This window comes from Anomaloglossus baeobatrachus, chromosome 9 (assembly GCF_048569485.1).
Source record: "Anomaloglossus baeobatrachus isolate aAnoBae1 chromosome 9, aAnoBae1.hap1, whole genome shotgun sequence".
NCBI classification, from domain to species: Eukaryota; Metazoa; Chordata; class Amphibia; order Anura; family Aromobatidae; genus Anomaloglossus; species Anomaloglossus baeobatrachus.
In genome coordinates this window covers 47,409,542-47,436,884 of record NC_134361.1, presented here as the reverse complement: position 1 = coordinate 47,436,884, position 27,343 = coordinate 47,409,542, and the positions used below count along the sequence as shown (strand labels likewise).

The following is a 27,343-nucleotide window of genomic DNA, read 5'->3' as shown; positions in this document are numbered from 1 at the left end:
TAGTTCTGGACGACCCCCTTAAAGGATTTATAATGGCCACAGGTGTCCAAAGATCCATATTTAAAGGGTTGTCCAGTGAAGGCTTACTGATTAGTAGGGTCCGACCGCTGGGACTTGTGTATTCCCGGCGGCTGCAGGAGCTGAAAACAGCGGGTGTCAAGTATCGGACCACTACTGATCGGATATTGGTGACCCAACCTTATATCATAGTTCTGGACGACCCCCTTAAAGGATCTATTATGGCCACAGGTGTTCAAAGATCAACATTTAAAGGGTTGTCCATAATGTCTTACTGATTAGTAGGGTCTGACCGCTTGGACCTGACGAACAGGGAATTTTTACCCCCGGTGGGGAACTTTTTTTTTCTCCCTTGCATTGCATTCCAGTCTCCAGGTCCCAGCGATCGGACCACCACTGATCAATAAGTTATCACTTATCCATCGGATAGGAAGTTACGCGCTTTCAGTAGACAACCCCTTCAAGAAGCATCACACCAAAAACCCATAATAAAAAAAAAACAAAAAAAAACAACACATCTGATACCACACGATCATTAAGTCCGTGGGCTACACCTTCCCAGTATCCGGGACCTTTGCCAGATCCCATGTACAGAAAATCCCCTTCCTGGCCTTCAGTAGCTATGTGACAAGTCAAGAACATACGAAGATCTGTGTTGTGTAGATGGTAAGTGCCGAAATCCCCTTTAATTATGTAACTGGAGCTTGTGACACAGAGTAATGGTCTGGAACGTAGGAAAGTCCCCCGGAGGTTCAGGTGCAGGTGAGGTGGATCTCCGCTCGTCATACATGAGAAAAGGCTGCAAAGAGCAGAACTAAGACACCACGGATGGGAGAAGTGATGCCGAGGTTTACATTTTTTGCCACTTTTGAAACAAATCAGGTAAAATTGGAAAAGTGGGAAAAGTTCCTTTCCAACTGCAAACTCAAAACTGGTGACCCAAAGAAGACCTCTGAAGGTAGATGGTGTATTCTGGATCAGAATACAGAGATGTTGATAATAGAAAAATCCGGCGTGGAATCAGATATCCTAAAGTTAAGAAAATCTGAACTATTATTTATCCATAAAAATACAAGGATAAGCAATGCCTGGCAAGACACCAGTTGGCGGTACAGACTACGCGTATCAGCTAAGGCGGCTTCACCATGGTCTAGATCAGGGGTCTCAAACACGCGGCCCGCGTGCCGCATGTGGCCCCTGAGGCTGTTTGTTGCGGCCCGCAGACCCCGTGACAAATCGCGGCTCTATGCTGAGGGTCGGCGCCGGCAGGAACTTTACTGCATTTGAATCCATCTGCGGTGCCGCGCAAGGAGCGGTCAGTTCTATCCCAGTTGCTGCTGCTGTCTGCCCATCAGATGCAAGGAGGTGACGTCATACAGCGACGTCACTTCCTTTCATCTGATTGGCAGGCAGCAGTCATTGGTCCAGACACAGCTCCTCTGTGCTGCACCGCCGTGAAGTTCCTGCCGGCGCCGACCCTCAGCACAGAGCCGCGATAAGCAGGTAAGGTACGTGCTCAAGTTCAGGACCCGCTGCGTGCTGGACACAGCGCGTCCTGATCGGCGGGGCCGCAAGTCTACTCCTTAGGAGACCGCAGCTGCCCGTGCCTGCGATGAGGGGTTCGGGCCGCTGCGGTCTCCTCGCTGTGCTCTGCCTAGGGAGGACGCTTCAGACGCCGCCAAGAAGGGTAATCCCGGCACACAGCATATGAAAAAATGGTAAGTCCAGGTATGGTATGCTTGAACAAAATTTCTTTATTTTTCAACAATTATTGTACTGCCCGCCCAACGTTTTGGCTCACGCAGGAGCCTTCATCAGGGGTCAAGAGCACCTAGTTATTACACTACCATGCCACTCTAGGCCTTTTCTTGGTGCTCTCACCCTTATCCAGAGGCCCCTAGTATCACGGATGTCATATTGCCCATCCATTTGTCATATTGCATATGATTGATAATCGCAGCACACATATGACTATGTCCCTTTGCATTCACCTTATATCCTATACTACAGTGTGAGCCCCTTCTCATTATATGCCTACCTCACCCTCCCTTTTTGGGTTTTCCTTGCCTACCTTATCGGTAGCAACCAATTCCTCCTGTTGGACTAATCCATCTGCTGACTTTACTAAGTCCTGCTGTACCTACATGATTCTTCATTATAACCATTATAACCATTTTCACGGTGCTCTTGACCCCTGATGAAGGCTCCTGCGTGAGCCAAAACGTTGGGCGGGCAGTACAATAATTGTTGAAAAATAAAGAAATTTTGTTCAAGCATACCATACCTGGACTTACCATTTTTTCATATGCTGTGTGCCGGGATTACCCTTCTTGATTGACTTATTTTTTTTCCCGAGCACCAGGTCATTGCAGTGAGCACAACTTATTCTTCATTGCTTCAGACGCCGCAGCATAAATTCACATGCTGCGGCCTCTGGAAGCGACACCGCAGTTCCGTTTTCACTGCGGGCTGTACACGCACAGTGGGCATGGGGTTTTTAGAAATCCCATGCCCACTGTGCTTTTACCATACATAGCAGGGTTTTGGATGCAGCTGAAGCATGCTGCATCCAAAACTCTGCAAGTACTGATCGTGGGCACACAGGGAACGAAGGAAAGGTGAGGAGAAATTTTTTTTTTGTTTGCGTATTACTAAAGGATGGGCAGAATACTACAGGGATGGCCACAATACTACAAGGGTGGGCAGAATACTACAGGGATGGCCACAATACTATAAGGGTGGGCAGAATACTACAGGGATAGGCAGAATACTACAGGGATGGCCACAATACTACAAGGGTGGGCAGAATATTACAGGGATGGCCACAATACTACAAGGGTGGGCAGAATACTACAGGGATGGCCACAATACTACAGGGATGGGCAGAATACTACAGGGATGGGCACAATACTACAAGGATGGGCAGAATACTACAGGGATGGCCACAATACTACAGGGATGGCCACAATACTACAGGGATGGCCACAATACTACAGGGATGGCCACAATACTACAGGGATGGGCACAATACTACAGGGATGGGCACAATACTACAGGGATGGGCACAATACTACAGGGATGGGCACAATACTACAGGGATGGGCACAATACTACAGGGATGGGCACAATACTACAGGGATGGGCACAATACTACAGGGATGGGCACAATACTACAGGGATGGGCACAATACTACAGGGATGGGCACAATACTACAGGGATGGGCACAATACTACAGGGATGGGCAGAATACTACAGGGATGGGCAGAATACTACAGGGATGGGCAGAATACTACAGGGATGGGCAGAATACTACAGGGATGGGCAGAATACTACAGGGATGGGCAGAATACTACAGGGATGGGCAGAATACTACAGGGATGGGCAGAATACTACAGGGATGGGCAGAATACTACAGGGATGGGCAGAATACTACAGGGATGGGCAGAATACTACAGGGATGGGCAGAATACTACAGGGATGGGCAGAATACTACAGGGATGGGCAGAATACTACAGGGATGGGCAGAATACTACAGGGATGGGCAGAATACTACAGGGATGGGCAGAATACTACAGGGATGGGCAGAATACTACAGGGATGGGCAGAATACTACAAGGATGGGCACAATACTACAAGGATGGGCAGAATATTAAGGGATTGCCACAATACTACAAGGGTGGGCAGAATACTACAGGGATGGCCACAATACTACAGGGATAGGCAGAATACTACAGGGATGGGCAGAATACTACAGGGATGGGCACAATACTACAAGGATGGGCAGAATATTACAGGGATTGCCACAATACTACAAGGGTGGGCAGAATACTACAGGGATGGCCACAATACTACAGGGATAGGCAGAATACTACAGGGATGGCCACAATACTACAAGGATGGGCAGAATATTACAGGGATGGCCACAATACTACAAGGGTGGGCAGAATATTACAGGGATGGCCACAATACTACAAGGGTGGGCAGAATACTACAGGGATAGGCAGAATACTACAGGGATGGCCACAATACTACAAGGGTGGGCAGAATATTACAGGGATGGCCACAATACTACAAGGGTGGGCAGAATACTACAGGGATGGCCACAATACTACAGGGATGGGCAGAATACTACAGGGATGGGCACAATACTACAAGGATGGGCAGAATACTACAGGGATGGCCACAATACTACAGGGATGGCCACAATACTACAGGGATGGCCACAATACTACAGGGATGGGCACAATACTACAGGGATGGGCACAATACTACAGGGATGGGCACAATACTACAGGGATGGGCACAATACTACAGGGATGGGCACAATACTACAGGGATGGGCACAATACTACAGGGATGGGCACAATACTACAGGGATGGGCACAATACTACAGGGATGGGCACAATACTACAGGGATGGGCACAATACTACAGGGATGGGCACAATACTACAGGGATGGGCAGAATACTACAGGGATGGGCAGAATACTACAGGGATGGGCAGAATACTACAGGGATGGGCAGAATACTACAGGGATGGGCAGAATACTACAGGGATGGGCAGAATACTACAGGGATGGGCAGAATACTACAGGGATGGGCAGAATACTACAGGGATGGGCAGAATACTACAGGGATGGGCAGAATACTACAGGGATGGGCAGAATACTACAGGGATGGGCAGAATACTACAGGGATGGGCAGAATACTACAGGGATGGGCAGAATACTACAGGGATGGGCAGAATACTACAGGGATGGGCAGAATACTACAGGGATGGGCAGAATACTACAGGGATGGGCAGAATACTACAGGGATGGGCAGAATACTACAAGGATGGGCACAATACTACAAGGATGGGCAGAATATTAAGGGATTGCCACAATACTACAAGGGTGGGCAGAATACTACAGGGATGGCCACAATACTACAGGGATAGGCAGAATACTACAGGGATGGGCAGAATACTACAGGGATGGGCACAATACTACAAGGATGGGCAGAATATTACAGGGATTGCCACAATACTACAAGGGTGGGCAGAATACTACAGGGATGGCCACAATACTACAGGGATAGGCAGAATACTACAGGGATGGCCACAATACTACAAGGATGGGCAGAATATTACAGGGATGGCCACAATACTACAAGGGTGGGCAGAATATTACAGGGATGGCCACAATACTACAAGGGTGGGCAGAATACTACAGGGATGGCCACAATACTACAGGGATGGGCAGAATACTACAGGGATGGGCACAATACTACACGAATGGGCACAATACTACAAGGATGGGCAGAATATTAAGGGATTGCCACAATACTACAAGGGTGGGCAGAATACTACAGGGATGGCCACAATACTACAGGGATAGGCAGAATACTACAGGGATGGGCAGAATACTACAGGGATGGGCACAATACTACAAGGATGGGCAGAATATTACAGGGATTGCCACAATACTACAAGGGTGGGCAGAATACTACAGGGATGGCCACAATACTACAGGGATAGGCAGAATACTACAGGGATGGCCACAATACTACAAGGATGGGCAGAATATTACAGGGATGGGCAGAATATTACAGGGATGGCCACAATACTACAAGGGTGGGCAGAATACTACAGGGATGGCCACAATACTACAGGGATGGCCACAATACTACAGGGATGGCCACAATACTACAGGGATGGCCACAATACTACAGGGATGGCCACAATACTACAGGGATGGCCACAATACTACAGGGATGGCCACAATACTACAGGGATGGCCACAATACTACAGGGATGGCCACAATACTACAGGGATGGCCACAATACTACAGGGATGGCCACAATACTACAGGGATGGCCACAATACTACAGGGATGGCCACAATACTACAGGGATGGGCCACAATACTACAGGGATGGCCACAATACTACAGGGATGGGCAGAATACTACAGGGATGGGCAGAATACTACAGGGATGGGCAGAATACTACAGGGATGGGCAGAATACTACAGGGATGGGCAGAATACTACAGGGATGGGCAGAATACTACAGGGATGGGCAGAATACTACAGGGATGGGCAGAATACTACAGGGATGGGCAGAATACTACAGGGATGGGCAGAATACTACAGGGATGGGCAGAATACTACAGGGATGGGCAGAATACTACAGGGATGGGCAGAATACTACAGGGATGGGCAGAATACTACAGGGATGGGCAGAATACTACAGGGATGGGCAGAATACTACAGGGATGGGCAGAATACTACAGGGATGGGCAGAATACTACAGGGATGGGCAGAATACTACAGGGATGGGCAGAATACTACAGGGATGGGCAGAATACTACAGGGATGGGCAGAATACTACAGGGATGGGCAGAATACTACAGGGATGGGCAGAATACTACAGGGATGGGCAGAATACTACAGGGATGGGCAGAATACTACAGGGATGGGCAGAATACTACAGGGATGGGCAGAATACTACAGGGATGGGCAGAATACTACAGGGATGGGCAGAATACTACAGGGATGGGCAGAATACTACAGGGATGGGCAGAATACTACAGGGATGGGCAGAATACTACAGGGATGGGCAGAATACTACAGGGATGGGCAGAATACTACAGGGATGGGCAGAATACTACAGGGATGGGCAGAATACTACAGGGATGGGCAGAATACTACAGGGATGGGCAGAATACTACAGGGATGGGCAGAATACTACAGGGATGGGCAGAATACTACAGGGATGGGCAGAATACTACAGGGATGGCCACAATACTACGGGGATGGCCACAATACTACGGGACTTGGCAGAATACTACAGAGCACAATACTACCAGGATGAGCACAATACTACAAGGATGGGCACAATACTACAAGGATGGGCACAATACTACAAGGATGGGCACAATACTACAAGGATTGGAACAATATTACTGGGCACAATACTACAGAGCACAAGGATGGGCACTATACTACTGGGCACTACCACAAGGATGAGCACCTTACTACAGGGCACACGGATGGGGACATTACTGCAGCATGGGCACATTACTACAAGATTTTGGCTAAGATTACTATATGATGCTGCTAATTGTAAAACAATTACAAGAAGGTGATAAAATGTAAAAAAACTATATATATATATATAAACTTAACAAAAAAAGTGCACGTTTGTTATAATAAACAAGCGAAAAATGTTTACAAAAGTGATCCAAGATATATAGAAAAAGAAACATGGATTCATTAAAAATGTTCACTTTGTCCTGCAAATAATGCGGCCCCCCTCATTTTTTTTTTTCTATATGCGGCCCATACACCCAGCTGAGTTTGAGACCCCTGGTCTAGATGTTGGTGACCATGATGAAGCCTTCTTAGCTGAAACGTGTAGTCTGTTCCGCCGACTGTTTTTTTTGTGCTTGTCCTTGTATTTTTATGGATAAATAATAAAGGTTATCTTTAAACTTTGGAATATGTGGTTCCACACTGGATTTTTCTATAATTAGGGCATCACAGTGACTCAGAGCTATGGTCCTGGGTTCAAATCCCACCAAGGACAACATCGGCAGGGAGTTTGAATGTTTTCCTCTGGGTTCTCCGGTTTCCTCCCACACTCCAGAGACATAATGATAGGGAATTTAGATTGTGAGCCCCAATGGGGACAGGGTTTCTGATGTATGTAAAGTGCTGTGGAATTAATGCGCTTGTATAAAAAAAGTGCTAAAAAAACAAAAAAAACTACGCAAAAAATAGACAATGCACAGCAAAGTCAAAATGACTCACTGTGGACATTTTCCACCATTTGTCGCTTTTTTTAACAGTTTTTCAGGCTTTAAAAGTCGGAAAGAAATGATGGATCCATGAAGCCAACACTATTTTATATATAGAATGTAGGAAAGAAAAAAAAAAAAAAAAGTCACAAAATACACTCAAGGAAAATTACCACCATCGTTTTCCCCAAGCGTCTTCTGCTTCAAAACTAATGCCGGTAAGCCAACATCGAAAACCCGCGGTGTCCACATACCTATTGCTTACACAGAATGAGTTTTTGGAAAAAAAACAAACATTCTCAAGAACTTGAGTGTTTCTGCTCAGTTTTTATTCCACAAACGCAGCAAAAAGACCTAGTCCCATATGACTTTTGCGGTGACACCGGTCTCACTAGCGATGACTGTGGTATACCCCTATCACGTTGCAGCATCATACAAGTGAATGCAGTGATATTGCAATTTGCAAGATTCCAAGACAAGAATGTCACAAAAATTTAGAAAGTCACCAAAGTAATTGTCAACAGATTTCCATTGAAAGTAAAAAAGAAAAAAAATAATTATATATATATATTATATATATATATATATATATATATATATATATATATATATATATATATATATATATATATATATATATATATATATATATACATATATATATATATATACATATATATATACATACACACACACACACACACACACACACACATGTACACACATACACACACACACACACTCTCTATATATGTTAAATTGGAAATTAAGCTTTACACTTCATTAAAAAAATGTTGAGACTCTAATATCAATAACTGTCACGATTCTCATGCTCTAACTTGCCATCTATACTTTTATAGGGTGGTGCCTCTCCAGTATTCTGCCAGTACTATAGGTGCAGGAACACATTTGAGAATGGTTTGCGCCTGTTATTATTTAATGGCTTGCCTGCTTCTACTTGTTAAAAAAAGGATCTTTTGTTCTACAGAACAAAATTGTTTGAGGTTCAACAACTAGAACCCCACTGATCACCTGATTGAGGATGCCATAGAGCACTGGTAGCGGCACAGCTCCGCTTATTGTGTAGTGGTTATGGGTGGTACTCCATATATGTAAAGTGGAGAGAGCTGCAGTACCAATTGCGGCCACTACACAACGTGTAGATCTTTGCCAGTTCCGATGCAACGAAACCCTAAAAATCAGCTGATCGTGGGGTTTCCAGAACTGGGACCACCACCAGGGCTGTGGAGTCGGTAAGCCAAACCTTCGACTCAGACTCCTTAATTTCCCTTGCACCGATTCCGACTCCTACATATATTGCTTATATTTAAGTGAAAACTTTATTGTAGTACAATGTGACCATCAGACATTTAATCATTGTTATGATACAATAAATCAAGGTATTTAGATAGAACACAAAAGATAGAACATAAAATATATTTATTGGAATACAACTTTAGAACACAAAAAACTGTAATAAATTGTAAATATGTAATACAATATGTAATATATATATATATATATCATACACACACAAGATATACAGTATATGTAATCTATGTTACATATTTACAATTTATTACAGTTTTTTTATGTTCTAAAGTTGTATTCCAATAAATATATTTTATGTTCTAAATATCGTGATTATTGTATCATAAAAATTATTAAATGTCTGATGTTCAAATTGTGCCACAATACATTTTTCACTTAAATATAAGCAATATACTAAATGTTATTTAGTATGTTTTTGTTGAAAACTGTTGTTTGCCACTTACATAGTGTATATATATATATATATATATATATATATATATATATATATATATATATATATATATATATATATATATATATATATATATATATATATATATATATATATATATACACACACACACACACACACACACTATGTAAATATATATATATGTAATAAACTATGTAAGTGGCAAACAACAGTTTGCAACAAAAACCTACTAAATTACATTTGTGCAGTCTATGAATTTGTTGTAAGAAATAGAATTGCTTCCATCAGATCCTCCTTCGCAGATGACCTCAAATCTGACCTAATAATTTTAAGGCTGGAGAACAACCTCTCTACAGTAACTTGGGTTGGAGGCAATGCCGTAACCACATGGGCAACATCTCTAACAATTTCCGGGTATAAAGGAATGGCCTCATGCACACTCAGTTTTGATGAACGGTTGAATTTTTCTATTATTTGAGAGCAAGTGAAAAATGTTACTGAAATCTGGTCAATCTGCTGCTATAGGAGACGGAGTGAAATCTTTTTCCTTGCGGCAACGCTTTGCCTGCTCCATGTCATCCAACTACTTGTCAAAGTTAAACTCCTCATCTGATGAGGATGAAGATGCGGCAGCAGTAGCACTGTCAGGACCCAAGTCCTCTTGCGCCTGGCAGTCCTGTAGCCGCTCATCCTAACTGCTACCTCACTCAAAGCTTCTTTTCCTTTAGTAAGCTGTTGATCATCAAGCAGTATAGATGACTTGGGTCCACATAAACAGCTGCCAGAAAAATTTTATTTTCCAATAGCTGTGTCTCTCTCCGTTTCATTGAAGCAGAAATGCCATCTGCGATTAAACCTCCTCTTTGGGACAGGCAAAACAGCAAGTTCTTCCACTCCCTTATGAAAATGCCAGGAGTTAAATCCTCAGCTTGTAATTTTTTAGTCACGGTAAATGGGTGATAAAGCAATTCCTTCAATTCAGCCACCTGTGTCCATTGACCTTCATTTAGGGTTACCTGAGGGTTCACCATATCTATAAGAAACGATTTTAGTTCAAGCAATCGCTCAATCATTAAAGAAGTGATCCACCACCGAGTGGCTTGATCAACAATTGCCCCTTTCCCAGCACGTCTCTTCAAGATGGAATCAATTTTAAGGGTTCTGGCGGCAATAACCAATTTCCTCACTTTTCCAAACAGATTTCCAGCATGTCCCTCTTGCAGACTATCTCTTATTGCTAGCTGCAGCGTGTGCACAACACAGCGCATGTGATGAATATGAAAGTGTTTTGAAGCAGCTTCAACAAGATCATCTAATTCTAAAGTAGCATTTTGCTGTTCTTCTGTTGTAATATCTGTTTGTTCCTCAGTTACATGAACAGCGCTGTGGTCTTCTCTCTCTAACATACTGAATCCTAAATTTTCTTCTAGCTGTTGTTCATTACTCTTATTCATGAGTTTAATTGTACTTATGTATGAAGCATTGTCCGTTACAATAGCAAGGACCTGTTCTTTTTTGAGTTCGTAATCTTGCAGAACTTTTTCCACTAAGTCCTGGAGAAACTGGCTGCTGTGATGAGCTTTAGTATCTTTTACTGCCAGTGTCTTGGTAACAATTTCTTGTCACAAACATATTGAACATTGATGGCAAAATAATTCAGTGAAATGCAGTGACTCTTGGCATCCAGCAAAGGCAATGGGTGAAAAGATAGGACATTCAGACACAGCGTTCTGTGAGGATCCTCACAAAGAATGAGCAGTCAGTTTGTGGTGTTTTTCTAATCTGCTTTTGCTATTGAAAGCATTATTTATGAGCTCAATAACCTTTCAGGTGATGCGGTTTTTTAAAAAGCTGATCTGCTTTTGCAGCTGACAAACGTATCCTCAAAAAAACGCAGCAAAAACGCAGTGTGTGAATGTAGCCTTAGATCAGACATTTATAGGACATTTCATAACTTTCCCAAATTCTTATGAAAAAATATTCAGCACATTCTGCTTTGCACTCCTGTCCCCAATTTATTATATATTTTAGGAGTCGGTGCATTTTATACCGACTGACTCCACAGCCCTGACCACCACTTAACCGATACTGATGGCTTATCAATATTAACCCCTTCTTAACCCCCACGGTCTAGGGAATAGTTTATTGAGCTACATGCCTCTGCAGTCTGCAGAATGAGGATGTCTTTCCCTTTTGTGTTGCAATCACTTTTGGCTCAGACCTCTCCGTCCTCTGAGGGTAACTCCCCGGCTAATTTAAGCAGCGCACACTATTGCTTTCCCAACAGGTTGTTATGTTTTGATTCCTGCCATATCACATAGCTAAATCTTTCCATCATGGCCGTCTCTGATGCGTCATCTGTCCGTCATCGGCAGGTCTCATATGGCCGGCTGTGTGATCTAGCGGAGACCCAAAGAATTAGCCGGGCATTGATTTCCAGTGCCGTGGTTGTGGCACCCATCTTAGCCAGCCACGGTTAATAAGCCAGAAACGCGGCCCACTGTTAGGGTTGTATCTGTCAACAAATGATGGACTGCTTCCAGCAGATTTCTGAATTTACCTCTAGAAGTACCTGTCCTTTCACAAAAAACCTGTAGCAAAGCATAATCGTGTCTTCATCAATCACATCAAGTTAAATCTGCTTTAAGTGCACATACCAGTCTAACATGTTCAAAAACTGCCCCGATCATCATGCCCTATAACCTGTCATCATCTCTTTTTTGAGTAACCGGTTCTTACACATCAGTATTCTACCAGCACTATATGTGCAGGAATCACCTTTTCCTCCTCAAGTCCCAACATTTGCCGGCCACTGTCTACTGTCCCATGTATTTAAATGGGAGTCAACTGCAATACCAAATATCGCCACTACAGAATGTACAGAGCTGGACTTCTTAAGAAACAAAGTCCTATCTCGGAGTTCATCATGAAACCACAGGTAGAACCCTCCACTAATCTGATAGTCATGATTCATCATAAATAGTGATGAGTGAGTACTAAAAAGCTCGGGTGCTCGAAGCTTGGGCCGAGCCTCCCAAGATACTCGTGTACTCGGCCCGAGCAACAAGCCCAATGTTATCCTATGGGAGACCCGAGTATTTTTGTGAAATGACCCCCCGGCAGCATGGAGAAACCCTAAAAATGTCACAAAAGTCTCAGAAGAGTGCTCAAATGACATGGCAACAGCATGGGGAAGACCCCTTGAAGCATTTATCACTCAAAAGTCACAGCTGTGAACAATTTTGTCCGCGTTTCACGCCATTTTTACGGACTCACCAGAAAACCTTCCAAAATGACCCCAAAATGATTTTTCATGGCAGAAATGTTAAGGGCACATACCCAATAGTGAGATAGAGCTGGTGTATGTTACTTTTTGAGATTAATACATGAAAGATTTTACGTGAAAACATTGTGTGGCACTCCGATGTCCCTGAGAAGAGACGTACATGAAGGCCTCTTGAGTCTAATGTGCCCATTTTGAGGAAGTGAGTCTTTGTAGTATTTTCCTTTGCCAGGGCAGCCAAAAATTGGGAGGCTCCACGTTGTCCCTGGATAGAGACGTGCATGAGGGCCTGTAAACCTGAAGTGCCCATTGGAAGGAAGTGGGTCTATTGTAGTATAGCCCTTAGGCAGGGCAGCCAAAAATTGGGAGGCTCCACGTTGTCCCTGGATAGAGACGTGCATGAGGGCCTGTAAACCTGAAGTGCCCATTGGAAGGAAGTGGGTCTATTGTAGTATAGCCCTTAGGCAGGGCAGCCAAAAATTGGGAGGCTCAACGTTGTCCCTGGATAGAGACGTGCATGATGGCCTGTAAACCTGAAGTGCCCATTGGAAGGAAGTGGGTCTATTGTAGTATAGCCCTTAGGCAGGGCAGCCAAAAATTGGGAGGCTCCACGTTGTCCCTGGATAGAGACCTGTTAGGTTCTTAGTGCCTCCGTGCTTGCATTTAAAAACCGCACGTGTGTGCCTGTTGGTGGCAGCTTTCCGCTGCATTTGTGTGAGTTTTGCAAAAACTTGGATATAACGCACAAGTCTAGTGAATACACATCAGCACAGCATTGCAAAATGCGCAAGGGCGTTGTCAACTAACAAGGAAGTGGACGTGATGGTGGTGCAGGCAGAGACCGAGGTTGTGTGCAAGCTCTAATTTCGCCACAACAAAGGGCCACATCTAGTCGCTCGCACGTCCTGTCCCAAATTCTTGGGGACCGCAGCAGTACACTGCTCTTGAACCAAGACCAGTGTCAACAGGTTGTTAGTTGGATAGCGGATAATGCTTCCAGTCAGATTGGCACCACCACAAACACTCTGTCTTCCACACGGTCAAGTGTCAGTAGCCGTGATACTGCACCGCACATTTCAGAACCTGATCCTCCTTCCTACCACCAGGCCGAGTACACGTCCACGGACATTACTGATCCCACACTTGGACACTCGGAAGAGCTGTTCGTTCACGTTTCCATTCACAAATTCTGGCCTCTCGCCAGCTCCTGTTGAAGTGGGCCATGACGAGATTGTATGTACAGATGCCCAAATATTTGAGCAGCCACGTTCTCACGAAGTTGGCAACGTGTCTCAACAAGGGGTGGACGATGATGAGACACAATTGTCAGGAAGTCAGGAGGAGGAGCAGGGTGCGGAAGAGGAAGACGACGTGGTGGATGATCCAGTAACTGACCCAACCTGGCAGGAGGATATGCAGAGCGAGGACAGCAGTGCACAGGGGGAGGGAGGCGTAGCATCACAACAGGCAGTAAGAAGCAGAGTGGTGGCCCCAGGCAGACGTCAGGCAACTGTTCCCCGGAACAACACGACACAAGGTGCCTGTACAAATGTTAGGTCTTCCCGAGTCTGGCTGTAATACTATTGTATGTATTGAGGATTTCGATTGCGTTAGGGCAATGACAACCAGAGACGAGTTCTTGGTGCAAGACATTTATAATATGCAACCATCAAATATGTACATAAACGGAACAAAAACACAGTAGAACATAAATACAGGAAATACCTTCCAGGGACTGAGCGAAAGGGAATTCCCAGGACCGCGCACCGGACTCCCCCAGGGAGACCACCAAGAGCGAACCCCTATACAGGGACTGTCTGGCAATCACCCCAGAAGCCCTAAATGCGCAGCAGCCGGGACACAAAAGGGCAATAGGTAAGTCGAAAAATGTCCGTACGTGATGTGAGTCCAGAGTGGTATTAAACGGAAGGAACCGGGCAGAAGTGCCGACCAAAGACGGCAAATGGAGTCCAGGCACAGCTAGATGATACCAGATGAAGTCCAGAGTCGGTGTCGGTTGTTTTCCAAGAGGATCCGAATAACAATCAGGAACCAAAAGCAGCAGGGCAGGAGCACACAGGAAGCAGTATACTCAGGCACTGGACTAAGCTTTAGGGGCGGCTTTTAAACAGATGGACAGGAAGTAGGGCAACAGAACAGAAAACTCCATGTTAACAAAGGGCAAGCTCTTTCAAAAGAAAACTGGAAAACCCGGAACTCTGACACTGGCAGTTTTTTAAGTTGGCTCCAGATGATTCTAAAAAGGCCATTTGCAACACCTGCCGTGCCAGCATCAGCAGGGGTACCAAAACTAGCAGCCAACCACCACCAGCATGATCAGGCACATGTCAGCCAAGCACCCGACTTTGTGGGAAGTACAACAGAGTCGAGGAGCAGTGCTTGCTGATGTCACTGCTACGTCTTCGCTGGTTGTGCATGCGAGCCAATCCCCTGTCCATGCTGCCTGCGAACAAGCCTCCTCCACTCCTGCACCTGCAGTTGCCTACGCAGAAAGAACACCATCATCAAGCACGTCCTTGTCCCAGCGCAACGTTCAGTTATCCATTCAGCAAACCTTTGAACGCAGGCGCAAATACACTGCCAACACCCCACATGCCACAGTTCTAAATGCTAACATTTCGCGACTGCTTGCGCTGGAAATGTTGCCTTTTAGGCTGGTTGAGACAGAAGCATTCCGCGACCTGATGGTGGCAGCTGTCCCACGTTACTCGGTCCACAGCCGCCACTATTTCTCCCGGTGTGCCGTCCCCGCATTGCATAACTAACCACGTGTCACAAAACATCACACGTGCCCTGAACAACGCTGTTTCAGCCAAAGTCCACCTAACCACAGACACGTGGACAAGTGCATGTGGGCAAGGCCGCTACATCTCGTTGACGTCACACTGGGTTAATATTGTGCAAGCTGGGACCCAGTCTGAGCGAGGGACGGAACACGTCCTTCACACACCAAGTTTTGCAGGCCCTACCTCAGTCAGGGTTTCACACACACTCTACAGCTCCGGAATGTCATGCTCCTCAGCCTCCTCCTCCTCCTGCGCATCCTGATCCACTTTACCCTCCACACCAGTCCCAAGCTGGAAGTGTCGCGGGCGGAGGAGGGGACGGTGCGCTCTCCCACTGCTCGGGTCCGGCTGACGCAGCTCTACGGCTGCTGCTGCTCGTTGGCTCGAGCGATGGCCGGATCCCGGGGACTCGAGCGGCGCTACTCGCCCGTGAGTGAAAAGGGGTGGTTTGGGTTTTGGGGATATTGTCCGTGACGCCACCCACGGTTGTGGTGATTGTGTGGACACCACCGCTGCTCTGGACGGGGATCCCGGGAGCCTGTGACAGGGAGCAGCTTTGTTGTTATTTCTCCCCTCCGTGGGTAGGGGGGTTGGTTGTCCCGGGGCCTGGTGATGGGGTAGAGATGGATGACAGGCGGGTTGCGGGGCCTGATGAAGTGCAGGGTCGCAGGGGCAGCGCTGTGCCGCACGGCACGGAGGTACTCACTCAGCCCAATGATGATGAAACAGTTCACGGTAAAACAAGTGGCTGGATGGACGGGTCACTCGGACGGCTGCGGTTGTTCCTCCCTGCAGGTTAGTGATGACTGTCTCTCCCTGCACCTAAGTTAAGTGTTGGTAGTGATGGTTTCCCAACGGTAACCCGCTCCCTGACCTGGATATGGGCCGGAGGAGCCCCTTTTGCCCACAGGCGATGGCACTGGGAGACGGTTGCCCTTGGCGGTGGCTGTGTCTCCCCTTCACGGTTGTACGGTTGCCTTCTATCTGGACTTGGCTGTTTGGAAACCCTGAGGTCCCCTTCACTAACGGATTTGGCAAATTCACGGCGACACCAAGCCTTGCCGGGATCCGAAAGTCCTCTGCCAATGGTGCTGGCTTCTCTTTGTATACCGGGCCGGTACGGCCGGGTCACCACCCGTCCACGGTCCTTACGGCAGACTCCAATCGGCCTCCACTGCAGACGGTCACCACATCCTGCCAACCTTGCTGTCCTGTCCAGGCCACACACCCGGACCAACTTCAGGCTCTTTGCTGTCACTTTTCTCCTCTCTACTACTTTCCTCCTTCCACTTCCTTAGCTTAACTCTCACTGCCTGTGTTTTCCCTCCTCCTCGGTGGGTGGAGACCAACCGCCTGGCTCCACACCCTGGTGTGGACAACAGCCCCTGGGGAAGGCAACAAGGATTTTGTGTTTTGACTATGATATGCCTGCAGGGAGTGTGGGGTGTTTAAGTGTTGTGCTCTGTGGCCCCTGGCTTGTCCAGGGCGACACAGAAGCACTGCAGCACTGCCTCGGCGAAGCGGCAACAGGCAGTGCTGAAGCTAATCTGCATAGGTGACAAACCCCATAATGCAGAAGAGGTGTGGACAGCTCTGAAACAGCAGGCAGATCACTGGCTCACAACTCTGAACCTAAAGCCAGGAAAGGTCGTGTGTGACAATGGCCGGAACCTGGTGGCGGCTTTGAGGCGAGGCCAGCTGACACATGTTCCATGCGTGGCCCATGTGCTCAACCTCGTGGTTCAGCGGTTTCTAAAGTCATACTCAGAGCTGTCTGATCTGCTGGTAAAAGTTCGCCGCCTGTCTGCACATTTTCGAAAGTCACCTACTGCTTCAGCCGGCCTTGCCGGCTTAAGACGCCGTTTGCATCTTCCGGCACACAGACTGGTGTGTGATGTCCCCACGCGTTGGAATTCAACTCTGCACATGTTGGTCAGGATATGTGAGCAGAAGAGGGCAGTTGTTGAGTACCTGCATCACCTAAGCCGTAGGGAAATGGGTCAAACTCCACACATAACACCTGAGGAGTGGAGATGGATGTCCGACCTATGCACCATCCGCCAAAACTTTGAGGACTCCACCAAGATGGTGAGCGGCGATGACGACATTATTAGCGTCACCATACCGCTTCTCTGCCTTCTAAAATGGTCTCTGCTCAAAAAACAACCATGATGCATTGCAGGCGGAGCGCGATGAGTTTGAGCAAGAAACAGTAGTGGGTGTGGGTGATGATAACACACAGCCCAGCCTCGTCTCATCACAACGTGCAGTGGAGGACTATGACGAGGAGGAGGATGAAGACATGGAGCAACTCTCTGGCCAAATTGAGGATATGACATGCAGTCATATCCTCGGTTCAGCGTGGCTGGCCAGAGGACAGGGTAGATGATGAGGAGGAGGAGGAGGAGGACAGCATGTTCAGTCATCGTGTTGGTCAGGATACTGAAGTGATGGCTGTTAAGAGTCTGGCACACATGGCTGACTTTATGGTAAGCTGCCTGTCTCGTGACCCTCGCGTTAAGAACATCTTGGCCGACAATCATTACTGGTTGGTAACACTGTTAGACCCACGCTAAAAGGAGAACTTTATGTCTCTTATTTCCGAGGCGGAGAGTTCAGGCAAAATGCAGCAGTTCCAGAAGGCCATAGTCACGGAAGTAGGCAAAGCATTCCCCTCACAAAACGCTAGCGGCATAGGTCATGAATCAGTGGACAACCGAGGCGTACAGCCGAGAGAGGCACAAGTCCAATCCGCCAGAGGTAGGGGAACAGTCTTTAAGATGTGGGACAGTTTTCTCAGCCCCTCACGTACCACAGCCCCTGAGGTGCGAGGTAGTGCCACAAGAAATCCTAAGTTTGCCCAGATGCTCAAGGAGTACCTTGCAGATCGAACAACTGTACTCCGACATTCCTCTGTGCCTTACAATTATTGGGTATCCAAGCTGGACACGTGGCATGAATTGGCTCTCTACGCCTTGGAAGTCCTGGCCTGCCCTGCTGCTAGCGTTTTGTCAGAGCGTGTTTTTAGTGCCGCAGGTGGAATCATTACAGATAAACGCACCCGCCTGTCAACTGAAAATGCTGACAGGCTGACTCTGATCAAGATGAACAAGGGTTGGATTGGGCCAGACTTCACCACACACCAACAGCAAATGAGAGCGGAATTTAAAGTTTGCCATGTACCTCCACTCACCCATGGGTACACACTTCTGGACTTTGGATAATCGCTGGACTGCTCCTCCTTCTCCTCATGCGCCACCATGATGATGACCGTTACAAATTGCAATACTTAGGCCTTTGTTTCAGGTATACCCCCAGTGGTAAATTTTTTCGCCCATTCTTTGCAGAATGGACATTACAACGACAGGAGACCCGCTCCTTTGCAATGGGAACAATGTTTTGAGGCCCTCATGCACGTCTCTACCCAGGGACAACGTGGAGCCTCCCAATTTTTGGCTGCCCTGCCTAAGGGCTATACTACAATAGACCCACTTCCTTCCAATGGGCACTTCATGTTTACAGGCCATCATGCACGTCTCTATCCAGGGACAATATGGAGCCTGACGCTGCCACCGACTGCCACACACGTGCTGTTTTTAAATGCAAGCACGGACGCAATAAGAACCTAACAGGTTTTTAGGAGCGACAATTACTGAGAAGTCTGACACTATCAGGCACTGCTGACTGACGTGTATTATACACTAGACTTGTGCGTTATATAATAGTTTGTGCAAAACGCGCACCTGTACGCTGCCACTGACTGCCACACACGTGCTGTTTTTAAATGCAAGCACGGACGCAATAAGAACCTAACTGGTTTTTAGGAGCGACAATTACTGAGAAGTCTGACACTATCTGGACTGTTTTACACTGTGTACACCAGCCCCAGATATGATGAAGGCTGGTATACGGTCACCACTAGGAATGGCTATATACCCTGCCTGCCTGCCTGTATACTGCTACAATAGTCCTGACAAGGACTCTTCTGGTCACTAGCCTGTATTCCGACCTGGCTATACCCTGCCTGTATATAGCAACAATAGTCTTGAGAAGGACTCTGCTACTGTACTCCGACCTGGCTATTCCCTGCCTGCCTGTATACAACTAGAATAGTCCTGAGAAGGACTTCTGGTCACACTGTTTGCAGCCCTGCTCCGGAACTAACTATAAAGGGCCGCAAAGCTTTCCCTGAATCAGCGACACTCTCCCTGCACTGACTGTCTGGATAGTTGTGAGCAGAGCACAGCGCGCCGGCCTATATAAAGGCTCGGTCACGCTGTGCAGGCCGGCCAATCACTGCAATTCCACAACTAACAGGGCTGTGGCATTGCAGTGGTCTGCCAGCCAATCCCTGCATGAGGGCTGGCTCTCAAAAGAGCGCCAACATGCAGAAATGAAGACCACGAGTACAGCACGAGTATCGCGAGATTACTCGGTCCCCGCCGAGCAGCCCGAGTACAGCGATACTCGTGCGAGTACCGAGTAGTGACAAGCATACTCGCTCATCACTAATCATAAACCATCCCTGCATCCATTTACCATAAACAGGACATCAGATTTACATAGTCTCAATTTGCCGGTCCTGTTGGAAAAAACATACAGCTCCTGACTAGTGATGAGCGGGCACTACCATGCTCAGGTGCTCAGTACTCGTAACTAGTGATGAGCGGGCACTACCATGCTCAGTACTCGTAACTAGTGATGAGCGGGCACTACCATGCTCAGGTGCTCAGTACTCGTAACTAGTGATGAGCGGGCACTACCATGCTCAGTACTCGTAACTAGTGATGAGCGGGCACTACCATGCTCGGGTGCTCTGTACTCGTAACTAGTGATGAGCGGGCACTACCATGCTCGGGTGCTCTGTACTTGTAACTAGTGATGAGCGGGCACTACCATGCTCAGGTGCTCAGTACTCGTAACTAATGATGAGCGGGCACTACCATGCTCAGGTGCTCAGTATTCATAACTAGTGATGAGCGAGCACTACCATGCTCGGGTGCTCGTAACTAGGGATGAGTGGGCACTACCATGCTCGGGTGCTCAGTACTCGTAACTAGTGATGAGCGGGCACTACCATGCTCGGGTACTCGTAACTAGGGATGAGCGGGCACTACCATGCTCGGGTGCTCAGTACTCGTAACTAGTGATGAGCAGGCACTACCATGCTCGGGTACCCGTAACTAGTGATGAGCGGGCACTACCATGCTCGGGTGCTCAGTACTCGTAACTAGTGATGAGTGGGCACTACCATGCTCAGGTGCTCAGTACTCGTAACTAGTGATGAGCGGGCACTACCATGGTCAGGTGCTCAGTACTCGTAACTAGTGATGAGCGGGCACTACCATGCTCAGTACTCGTAACTAGTGATGAGCGGGCACTACCATGCTCGGGTGCTCTGTACTTGTAACTAGTGATGAGCGGGCACTACCATGCTCAGGTGCTCAGTACTCGTAACTAATGATGAGCGGGCACTACCATGCTCAGGTGCTCAGTATTCATAACTAGTGATGAGCGAGCACTACCATGCTCGGGTGCTCGTAACTAGGGATGAGTGGGCACTACCATGCTCGGGTGCTCAGTACTCGTAACTAGTGATGAGCGGGCACTACCATGCTCGGGTACTCGTAACTAGGGATGAGCGGGCACTACCATGCTCGGGTGCTCAGTACTCGTAACTAGTGATGAGCAGGCACTACCATGCTCGGGTACCCGTAACTAGTGATGAGCGGGCACTACCATGCTCGGGTGCTCAGTACTCGTAACTAGTGATGAGCGGGCACTGCCATGCTCGGTACTCGTAACTAGTGATGAGCGGGCACTACCATGCTTGGGTGCTCTGTACTCACAACAAGCAATTTGATGCTCAAATGGGCTCAACTTGAGTGTAATGAAAGTCATTAGGAAACCTGAGCATTTTTCCAGAATTTTTTCTCAAAAAAAATGTTGGAGTTTCCCATTGATTTCCATTATACTCAGTGATTGGGCTGCGCTCGTCTGAGCATCCAACTGTTCATTACGAGTACTGAGCACCCGAGCATGGTAGTGCCCGCTCATCACTAGTTACGAGTACTGAGCACCCGAGCATGGTAGTGCCCGCTCATCACTAGTTACGAATACTGAGCACCCGAGCATGGTAGTGCCTGCTCATCACTAGTTACGAGAACTGAGCATCCGAGCATGGTAGTGCCCGCTCATCACTAGTTACGAGTACAGAGCACCCGAGCATGGTAGTGCCCGCTCATCACTAGTTACGAGACCTGAGCATCCGAGCATGGTAGTGCCCGCTCATCACTAGTTACGAGTACAGAGCACCCGAGCATGGTAGTGCCCGCTCATCACTAGTTACGAGCACCCGAGCATGGTAGTGCCCGCTCATCACTAGTTACGAGCACCCGAGCATGGTAGTGCCTGCTCATCACTTGTTACGAGTACTGAGCACCCGAGCATGGTAGTGCCCGCTCATCACTTGTTACGAGTACTGAGCACCTGAGCATGGTAGTGCCCGCTCATCACTAGTTACGAGTACTGAGCACCTGAGCATGGTAGTGCCCGCTCATCACTAGTTACGAGTACTGAGCACCTGAGCATGGTAGTGCCCGCTCATCACTTGTTACGAGTACTGAGCACCCGAGCATGGTACTGCCCGCTCATCACTAGTTACGAGTACAGAGCACCCGAGCATTGTAGTGCCCGCTCATCACTAGTTACGAGTACCGAGCACCCGAGCATGGTAGTGCCCGCTCATCACTAGTTACGAGCACCCGAGCATGGTAGTGCTCGCTCATCACTAGTTACAAGTATAGAGCACCCGAGCATGGTAGTGCCCGCTCATCACTAGTTACGAGCACCCGAGCATGGTAGTGCCTGCTCATCACTTGTTACGAGTACTGAGCACCCGAGCATGGTAGTGCCTGCTCATCACTTGTTACGAGTACTGAGCACCCGAGCATGGTAGTGCCCGCTCATCACTAGTTACGAGTATTGAGCACCCGAGCATGGTAGTGCCCGCTCATCACTAGTTACGAGTACAGAGCACCCGAGCATGGTAGTGCCCGCTCATCACTAGTTACGAGTACCGAGCACCCGAGCATGGTAGTGCCCGCTCATCACTAGTTACGAGCACCCGAGCATGGTAGTGCTCGCTCATCACTAGTTACAAATATAGAGCACCCGATCATGGTAGTGCCCGCTCATCACTAGTTACGAGCACCCGAGCATGGTAGTGCCTGCTCATCACTTGTTACGAGTACTGAGCACCCGAGCATGGTAGTGCCCGCTCATCACTAGTTACGAGTATTGAGCACCCGAGCATGGTAGTGCCCGCTCATCACTAGTTACGAGTACAGAGCACCCGAGCATGGTAGTGCCCGCTCATCACTAGTTACGAGTACCGAGCACCCGAGCATGGTAGTGCCCGCTCATCACTAGTTACGAGTACCGAGCACCCGAGCATGGTAGTGCCCGCTCATCACTAGTTACGAGTATTGAGCACCCGAGCATGGTAGTGCCCGCTCATCACTAGTTACGAGTACAGAGCACCCGAGCATGGTAGTGCCCGCTCATCACTAGTTACGAGTACCGAGCACCCGAGCATGGTAGTGCCCGCTCATCACTAGTTACGAGTACCGAGCACCCGAGCATGGTAGTGCCCGCTCATCACTAGTTACGAGCACCCGAGCATGGTAGTGCTCGCTCATCACTAGTTACGAGCACCCGAGCATGGTAGTGCCTGCTCATCACTTGTTACGAGTACTGAGCACCCGAGCATGGTAGTGCCTGCTCATCACTTGTTACGAGTATTGAGCACCCGAGCATGGTAGTGCCTGCTCATCACTTGTTACCAGTACTGAGCACCCGAGCATGGTAGTGCCCGCTCATCACTAGTTACGAGCACCCGAGCATGGTAGTGCCTGCTCATCAATTGTTACAAGTACTGAGCACCCGAGCATGGTAGTGCCCGCTCATCACTAGTTACGAGTACTGAGCACCTGAGCATGGTAGTGCTCGCTCATCACTAGTTACGAGTACTGAGCACCTGAGCATGGTAGTGCCCGCTCATCACTAGTTACGAGTACTGAGCACCCGAGCATGGTAGTGCCCGCTCATCACTAGTTATGAGTACTGAGCACCTGAGCATGGTAGTGCTCGCTCATCACTAGTTACGAGTACTGAGCACCCGAGCATGGTAGTGCCCGCTCATCACTAGTTACGAGTACTGAGCACCCGAGCATGGTAGTGCCCACTCATCACTAGTTACAAGTACTGAGCACCCGAGCATGGTAGTGCCCACTCATCACTAGTTACGAGTACTGAGCACCTGAGCATGGTAGTGCCCACTCATCACTAGTTACAAGTACTGAACACACAAGCATGGTAGTGCCCGCTCATCACTATTCCTGACAAAAAGATACTTGATGGAAGCCGCACCGGAAAAAAATGTTTTGTGAACACAGCCTAGGTTCCCCAAGTACCCACTAGGGATACGGCGTGTACCTCCTGGGATACATGTCCAACAGATTGGACATTGGGGGCCCAGACCTAAGACATTACCTTACAATCATGGTAGGACAGATATATATATACAGAGTGAATATATAGGGTCATATGACACTTACCTAGTGTTGTGGATTGTTGGGTGAGGCCATTAGAGCCTGAAATAAATGGAGAATATTAGCAATGAATATTAATAATGTGCAGAAAATAAATCATTATATTTATGTCCCTGGTCCTGAAACTTGAATATGGGGCCTGGTGGATACATCACAGCGCAAAGTATAAAGACAGGCCTCAGGAGATCCCACCTATTCTGACAAGAATCTCCCTGATAATGGCCATGACACCCAATATAGGATGGCTCCAGGGCGGCTTCGGTCATGTGTCTGACAACCACTGATCTCTTATGTCTGATGGATCCAATGGTCTGATACGCGGCACTTTGGGGTCAATTTACCTTGAAAAATAAATTCCTATTAATGGAGAAGCAGCAGGATATCATCATTTAGGGCTGTAGATAATTCCATGAATCAGTAACTTTGGTGAGAAGACCCCAGGGGCTGAGAAGTTGTGGCCCCAGTGTGTCCGAAAACCAGTTTTGTGGTTTGCCTCCCAAAATTGTGCGATCTTCAACAATTAATAATCAGTATGAAGACTGTAGGGGCTATAAACATATTGGTTTACGGCCCCCTTTGGGTGGTTTTACACACAATACTTTTAGGAAACACAATATTTTTTTCTGTTTTTTTTCGTAGCATATTTTTTTCTGGCGTTTTTTGCAGCATTTATTAACAAAAACTAAATACTGAAATCAGATGTTAGTTGTTAGTCAGGAAAAAAAAAAAAATACATATATATACATATATATATATATATATATATACACACACACACACACACACACACATTGCAGACCAAACGTTTGGATACACCTCCTCATTCAAAGAGTTCTCTTTATTTTCATGACTCTAAAAATTGTAGATTCACATTGAAGGCATCAAAACTATGAATTATCACATGTGGAATGAAATACTTAAAAAAAAAAAAAAAAAAAAAAAAAGAGTGAGACATCTGAAAATATGTCTTATATTCTAGGTTCTTCAAAGTAGCCACCTTTTGCTTTGATTACTGCTTTGCACACTCTTGGCATTCTCTTGATGAGCTTCAAGAGGAAGTCACCGGAAATGGTTTTCCAACAGTCTTTAAGAGTTCCCAGAGATGCTTAGCACTTGTTGGCCCTTTTGCCTTCACTCTGCGGTCCAGCTCACCCCAAACCATCTCGATTGGGTTCAGGTCTGGTGACTGTGGAGGACAGGTCATCTGGCGTAGCACCCCATCACTCTCCTTCTTAGTCAAATAGCCCTTACACAGCCTGGAGGTGTGTTTGGGGTCAATGTCCTGTTGAAAAATAAATGATGGTCCAACTAAATGCAAACCGGATGGAATAGCACGCCGCTGCAAGATGCTGTGGTTGCCATGCTGGTTCTGTATGCCTTCAATTTTGAATAAATCCCCAACAGTGTCACTAGCAAAGCACCCCCACACCATCTCCTCCATGCTTCACGGTGGGAACCAGCCATGTAGAGTCCATCCGTTCACCTTTTCTACAAAGACACGGTGGTTGGATCCAAAGATCTCAAATTTGGACTCATCAGACCAAAGCACGGATTTCCACTGGTCTAATGTCCATTCTTTGTGTTCTTTAGCCCAAACACGTATCTTCTGCTTGTTGCTTGTCCTTAGCAGGGGTTTCCTAGCAGCTATTTTACCATGAAGGCCTGCTGCACAAAGTCTCATCTTAACAATTGTTCTAGAGATGAAGTGTGTCCAAACTTTTGGTCTGTACTGTGTGTGTATTATAATATATTATATATATAAAAAAAAAATAGGTCTCACTCACATGTTCGTTTTCATCAATTGAACATGTGCATATTGCCTGAGGGATCGTCATCATCTCCGTGTTTTTCTCTTTTCGTGGGGTGAGAAAAGAGAAGAAAAAAAAAAAAAGACTGCCTTCATTTTTGGTTTGAGTCATGGATCAAAGAAGCCCATTCAAATCAATGGGTCCGTAAAAAAAGGACATTATACAAATACCATCCATGTGTCATCCAAGTGCTGTTAATTTTACATTTAATGGGGATTTTGGATTTTTTTTTTTTCAAAAGAGAAAATAGGAGTTAAACTACTACCACTACCACTACCAATAATAATAATAATAATTTTATTCATTTATATAGCGCTATTAATTCCACAGCGCTTTACATACATTGACTGATGGTCATAATGGACCAAAAATAGTGATAATTGGATCCAGAACACTGATGTGAACCTAGGTTTCTTTATCATATGAATAAAAAAAATCTCCAACGTCTGAACGAGGCCTTACAGAATTTTTGGGTAATTTAAATTTTTTTTTTTTTTATTCAACTTTATGATCTTGGAGTTGAATTTTTATAGCATTTTCTCAGTTCTATAGGACTGGCAACTTTGCTTGTAATGAAAAAAAAAATGCATGTGTATAAAAAAATTAAAAAAAAAAACATTTGTAAAAGACAAAAAAAATAAAACAAATATGAAACTAGTCTTGCCAAATAGCTTGCAAAAAACCTCTGAAGAAAGCTTGAAGCTCTTTGATGACTTGTACTTTGGAGTTCCCCCTTTTCCTAAGTACAGGAACGTTCCTCCCGATTCTTGTAAGAACACACGTGTGTAGAATCATCCGGCCCTTGATATTGGAGCTTGCACTGGGTTTCTGTCCACCAGATGGACCGGGAGCAGCAATATGGACCCCTATGTGTCCCCCCCCCTTATTGCTCTGTACAGACTCATTCAGTTGTTAGTAATTTTTCTGGTACGCAAAAAAAACCCTGAAACAATTTCCATCAGTTTTAATCATTAGTGGAGAATCAGCTTTTCCTGTAAGAGCTAAAAATAAGCGTATATTCAGTATCCTGGAGAATAACCCTAAATTAAATCATATACCGCCATTATTGGTGAAGAAAGCTCTGGCCAACCATGTAATAAATGGACGGCTGGGTCCCTGAGAGCAGACCGCATTCTCACTATCCTTGGAGGGTCACAAGCAGAAAATGCCGCTATTGGATCCAATCCCTGTAAAGAGGTTGCCCACTACTTGGATATCCCCTTTATTTGGCAGTCAGCCGCTAATTGTCATGCCACACGAGCACTGCGCCAAAAGGGTGCTTGTTTTT

At 46.7% G+C, this 27,343-nt stretch overlaps 1 protein-coding gene across 3 annotated transcripts in view; it reads right to left on the bottom strand.

Annotated features, from left to right (window-relative positions):
- RELB (RELB proto-oncogene, NF-kB subunit) overlaps positions 1-27,343 on the bottom strand; it is a 58,447-nt gene that overhangs the window by 25,307 nt on the left and 5,797 nt on the right. For 2 of the 3 annotated variants that reach the window (XM_075323675.1, XM_075323678.1), the window contains exon 2: positions 24,254-24,289. In XM_075323675.1, coding sequence (XP_075179790.1) covers positions 24,254-24,289 — 36 coding nt within the window. Of the gene's footprint in view, positions 1-24,253; positions 24,290-26,031; positions 26,100-27,343 lie in introns of those variants that run through there. The other variant, XM_075323676.1, reaches the window with a different exon arrangement.